The sequence below is a fragment of the Pteronotus mesoamericanus genome, unplaced genomic scaffold (assembly GCF_021234165.1).
Source record: "Pteronotus mesoamericanus isolate MK-2021 breed Mesoamerican mustached bat unplaced genomic scaffold, CSHL_Meso_final contig_173, whole genome shotgun sequence".
In the NCBI taxonomy this organism is placed as follows: Eukaryota; Metazoa; Chordata; class Mammalia; order Chiroptera; family Mormoopidae; genus Pteronotus; species Pteronotus mesoamericanus.
Genome location: NW_026555072.1, coordinates 9,761,549 through 9,767,548, shown reverse-complemented (window position 1 = coordinate 9,767,548; position 6,000 = coordinate 9,761,549). Strand labels below are relative to the sequence as shown.

Sequence of the window (6,000 nt, the reverse complement as noted above, 5' to 3'; positions counted from 1 at the left end):
TTTTAAACCTAGTTTTATTAAATATTGCTTCTTTGGGATGTTTTTTATAACAACTCCCAGAACATTTTCATGTAAGGATTCAAAGCGGTCATAGTAAAATACAGCTTCAATATAAAGTTTATCACAGTTTTACAGTATTCAAAATGACAGGCCTGCCTTAAAAAAACAAAACAAAAACCAAAAAAGGACTATTACACCCAAAACATAAGAAAACAATTAAATAAACAAGTTTGGCATTTCCGTAACTTTATAGTATAAAACAGAATATTCACTCTATGATTGGCAAGCGGACACTGATGTATTACCTAGTTTGAAACGTGTCCCATTTAAACACACTATACAAGTTCACTATACAAAAGATTGATGGTCTGTTTGATGAAAGAAGTGCACCCTGAAAATTTTTGCGAGTTTAGAATATTTAGCTCTTAAAGTCAAAAAGTCCTTTTCCTTTTTAAAACTGAAGGCTGAATTCAGACTTTCATTTGTCAGCCTTCCTGGTTTAAAAACAATAGTGTCTATGGACGCCCACCAGGGGGCAGTGTAAGATTAGCCATTAAATCACGAACAGCTGCAAATATTGTGCATTCACCTGCAACAGAGAAAAATGGTCATTAGCTATTCGCAATACAGGAAAGATGATGTCAACACACCGGTGGGGTAAGGGTAATTAAATCTAAAATTAGCAAGAACTTTAAAGATCAAAATAAAAGAGTAAATTTTAACTGTACAGGTTACAGGGGATTAAACTTTGGTGTTAAGTATCAGATGATGATTTGGTTTGGGTTTTGTTTTTTCTTCATGAGGAAATTTGGGGCAAGCCCCAGTTAAGTTTGAATTTAAGAAGATATGCCTAGAGTTTTTCTACAGAAATGCTGGATTAGGGGCACTGGATAAACCTTTGAGTTGGGCTTCAAGGGTACTTACTGACAACTGGTTTATGCATTTTGAACCTAATGAAAAGATCTACATAGTCTGTATTTATGCATTAGTTACAACACCAATGGTGTCCTTCTACTTTTGCATTAAAAGTCAGATAAAATCTCTATGACAGCACTGCCCAATAGAACTTCCTGTGATGATGAAAATATTCTATCTGTGCACTGTGGCTACCAAGCTAGGTAGCTAGGGTGACTGAAGAACTGAATTTTAAATTTTATTTAATTTTAACTAAATTTAAATATCCACATGACGCCAGTGACAGTTATATTGGATAGTGCAGTTCTATGACATCTATTGGTGTTTTCTCCCAAATTTGAAGGAAACGATCAACTTCTGGAGTTCAACATTAAAAATCAATTAGTACTTCTTAAAGGTGTATTTTTCTTAAAAGCACTTCAGGGGAGGAAGTGGTGGTTTTGGGAGGAGGGGAGGAAGACTGAATTATGGCCACACCAACAATCCCAAAACAAGATTTGTTTGGGGGAGCAGGGAAGCTAATGATTCATCCTCTCAATTTCCCCTTTGCTCTAAAAAACCCCAAATACCCTGTCTCTTCCTTCTTAACATATTAACATATTTTAATATAATAAACCAAAACCAGCTGTAAATATTATAAACCAAAAGCTGGGTCCCTTTCCTAGAGCACAGCCTAACACTACAGTGGCTGAAAGTCAGAGAACTTAATTGAATAATGGCCTTTGGGCAGAGGGGAGAATGTGCAGTGCCCCTGTACAAGTTACTGCACTCTTCTCATCAACCACTAGAAAATTAAGGTACAGAAAGAAAATGAAATCCAAAGGTTAAGCCTATCTAAGGTAGAAATATAAAAAACAAACAAACAAACAAAAACTTCCAAAATATCCCAACAATTTCTTAAAAGAAGTCTTATCTTTCTTTTTGTTTTAAAAACACATTTTCATTATTGACAGGTAGAAAAATGCTTGATCCCAATAGGATCAAAACAGTCTTTCCTTTTAATTTTAAATTCCACAAGACATAATAATGATAATCACTTGCTTGTGAAAGAATGGTGTTTATTATTTCTACTGAACTACTATGTTGAAAATTCTGATAGCTTTAAACTTGGATTCTTAAGGATCTATTTTTAGCTAAAAGAAGAGATAAGTCAAAGGATGAAAGCAGAAAACTTTAAGAAGTGGAAGTATTACAACAAAAGAAGCATACCCTTCTCTACTGCCCAGTGCATTCCTTATAAACTGTACTCGACTGAGAACTTGCCTATGCAAACAAATATGGGGAAACAGCTAAAAATATAATTTCTCCCATGATTCCTGTTTCTAGTAAAATTTTGACACTGTGGTACATAAAAATGTTTCAGAGAACAACTTTCCCTCATTTACAAATATAATTCTGTTATCATACTATTCTAAACAGAAAGATAGCAGACTTTTGTAATATTAGAAATGAACAAAATTTAAATTTAATTTAGTATTAGAAATAAGCAAAATGGAATAAAAGTTCTCTTTGCTGAGCTTTGTTTTGTAACCAAGAATTTTGCACTGCCATGAGTTATGTGTTAAGCGTAGGCTACGACAGTATTGAACAGACCTTGTTTGTCTTGCCAGAAACATTCTGGTTTCCTCGAAAATGCTCAGTTTGAGAGCTTCATTGTGCACTTGGTGAAAAGGTTCACTTGCACCCGCCTGAACTTATATAAGAAGCCCAAAAAGCAGTGATGCCATTTGTATCAGCTTTTATTCTTCACAAAACATTTTGAAGATACAGAACTTTGAATGATATTGTTCTATTCATGATTGAACCATGAAATATGAGAAACCAACATGCATTTCAACTTGGTGATGTACAGAGTGGCAGGTATCAATGGTAGGGCAGGAATTCACAGCCATGGAAAATTCTATCATTCTAACCTAGGGCTTTGTGGCAATGTGTGCTATAAATACAAGCTTCTGGCATTAGCAACTGGGTCAGTCCCAATAGTAAATCACTAACAAAAATAAAGTCCAGGCAGCAGAGACATGGACAAAAACAAAGAATCAGTGAGAAAGGAAGAAAGCGACAGGCAGACATTAAAAGGGCCACAGCAACCAGAACTCTATTACTAGGACTGGGGGTGAGGTGGGTAAAGAGAGAGCAGCGGGGAGAGGGGGAATCTCTCAAAAGAACTCTTACAACACATAGGCAATTAAATATCATCTACTGGTCATGTACCTTGTCGTGGTGGATTCATCTCTGCAAACCTCTTCAGAATGTTGCTGACCATCATAGGAGCAGCAACAGAAGAGTTCTGCTGTCTGGGAATGTCTGCCTGCTGGGTTGTACCTGAAGCCATGTCATAAATGATTGGAACTATAATACTAACAGGTTCTTGGGGAGGGACCGATGTTTTCTGAGTTAGTTGAAGCTGTAGATACACAACACACACAAAGAGAATAAAAAGGGTTAAGAAAATAAAACATTTGACTAAAGTTATCAAAGGTACTATCATTTACTGTCAGATTAAGATACATCAAGCAAAAGAAAACTAAGTGACAAACAACTGATTATGATTAACATGCAACTTTCATATGATTATACAGTTCAATAACTTTCTGCTAATACTAAAGGAACCAGGATTATATGAAGTCTAAACTGACAGGGAATCTGGACCTATATTTGGCAGCAATGAATAATTTCTGCAATTATCCAAAAGTTGCTAGAGTATCCTCACCTGGCTTTTTCTTCAGAAGCTTTGCACATACACACATGCTAGGTGGTACTTACAAAAAATAGTATTTTGGATTTCAGCACCACAGCAGGAGTCCCAGGAGGTGCAATCGGTGGTGCGCTGGGAGGGATCGTCAGGCAAAACTGAACGTTCCATTTTAGCTGTGTTGCCTGGTCAGGAAACTGTTTTGGGGGGAAAAAAAATCAAGAACAGTTATATGAGCATTAGGGGTCTGAAAAGTTAGAATTTTATTTTATACCAAATTACCAACAAACAAAGTTGGTAACCTCCATGTTTTCAAAGGAAATATGTATGTAAAGTTACTAACTAAAAAGTCAACTATGGATTTATGAGATGTTTCCCCTCCTCTCTCCTCTCACTTCATTAATTCTTATGACTTCTGCATCCTCAGTCTCTCTGACATCTGTTCCCTTCTATGTTCTCTGACACCAATGAGCTCAGGGTTTTGCTACTTCTCCCATGACCCCTTAATGGTCCTTCCAGTGGCTGCCTCTCCAAGTCCACCCTTACACCACTGCCAATGTTCTGGACCAGGGGTCCCCAACCCCCTGGGCCGTGGACAGGTACTGGCTCGTGGCCTGTTAGGAACTGGGCTGCGCAATAGGTGAGCAGCAGGCCAGTGAGCCAAGCTTTGCTCAAATTCCCATCTGAGCTTGGCCTCCTGTCTCCCCTCACCTCACCGGCCCTGGTCCGTGGAAAAACTGTCTTCTGTGAAATCAGTCTCTGGTGCCAAAAAAGTTGGGGGCCACTGTTCTAGAAAGTGGTTCTGATCTAGCTCACAAATGTTCAGTGACATGCCATGATAAAAGTTGTCCCCTACCTCCTCCAAGGATCAACCTGACATTCCAAGGCCCTTTTTAACTAACTGGCGCCAATTTAGACTCCCCAGTCTCGGTTCCAATTCCTTCCCTAAAACAAACTAGTCGAACTGTGTTAATAATTTTGAACTATATCCACTGATGCTTTTTTAGCCACATATTTACTCCTTTAAAAACTCAAATCTTTCTGACATAAATTATGTTTCCTATAGCCAGCCTATCAGAGCAGAAGCCATGCTGTCCCAATATTAAAATACCAACTGAAACAAGAAGTGAGGTATTTGGAATTACCCAAAGCAATACTAGAAACATTAGAATGAAAGGACCCACTGTAAAACTGGAAAAATATAATCAGCTGCCACCTGGATTCCATGTATATAATTATATAATCTCATAGGAAAGAAGAGAAATTTAAAATCTCCTAGAGAAGAAAGATTTTTTGATAAATGGTTAGGGCAATTAGGGGCATCTGAAAAAGTTGGATCCATGCCTCACACATATGACACCAAGACATATTTAAAATGGATCCAAGATTGAAATATGTCATTTAACTTAAAAAATTAATCCATACAATATTAGAAGAAACCATGGGAGAGTTATTTCATTATCTGGGAGTAGGGAGAGTGTATTAAATACATTTGCTTTTATAAGAGGTGAGCCACTGGTAACTCAGGTTGCCTGTGGGGAGGGAGACTAGATGGCTGGACAGGGATGAATGCAAAATTTCCCACTGTATCTTCTTATTCTAAATTCAAAAGATACAAGAGGATTATGTTGTCTATCCAAAACATAAAATTTAAGTGAGGAATTTAAGAGAAAAATAAAAGTACCTAAACACATAAAAATCAATTAACATTGTTTCTGCCAACTGCAACATCCTCAAACAGACCTGGCTATAAAAGTTTGTGTTTCTCTGTAACTTACCAGCTCTAGTTTCATAATATGCACACAGTCCCTAAGGATGTGTGTAGGAGCTCCTAATAGTTTGGTGAAGGCTATTAATGTATTGGCTTTAAATGGTGGTCCAGCAACCTACAGGGATAAATAAAGCAGGTTATTCCTCATTCTACTTTGACTCTATGTCTCATTGATTACATTAAAATTATGTATTAATAAACACATACTCTAGTCTCAAAGAATTTCTCTAACACTTGAAGTTCATCAGGTTTCCACTGTCCCGCATTCTCAGGTGTTACTTTTAGCTGAAGTGTTTGGTTGGTTTTAGGACTAAGGGCTACTCTGCATTTCAGCGCATCTGTCTTAAACATGATCACCCCAGGTTCATTGGAATTTATCAGTTGTAGCTGCAAAACAAGAAGGATGCATCAAATTAGCATGTAAAACAATATGTAAGACAAAGAAAAAATGAAATGTCACCTAGAAAACTGTTTCAAAAGGAAAAGCTCAGTTGATACCTGTTCCAAAACAAAGTATCTACGCACTGAGCACTAAAACTGCTAACAACACAACAAACAGAGGCATCACATGTCTCTTGATGGAAGAACTTAACACCGCCTATGAAATATTCTTGGAAAG

At 37.2% G+C, this 6,000-nt stretch overlaps 1 protein-coding gene across 1 annotated transcript in view; it reads right to left on the bottom strand.

Moving 5' to 3' along the window:
• Window positions 1-6,000, bottom strand: part of MED14 (mediator complex subunit 14) — a 74,592-nt gene continuing 68,592 nt past the window's right edge. The window contains exons 27-31 of the mRNA XM_054566546.1: window positions 5,589-5,768; window positions 5,389-5,496; window positions 3,682-3,807; window positions 3,130-3,322; window positions 1-589 (exon numbers count right to left, since the gene is read on the bottom strand). Of these exons, the coding sequence (XP_054422521.1) occupies window positions 516-589; window positions 3,130-3,322; window positions 3,682-3,807; window positions 5,389-5,496; window positions 5,589-5,768 (681 nt within the window). The 3' untranslated portion in view covers window positions 1-515. The remainder of the gene's footprint in view (window positions 590-3,129; window positions 3,323-3,681; window positions 3,808-5,388; window positions 5,497-5,588; window positions 5,769-6,000) is intronic.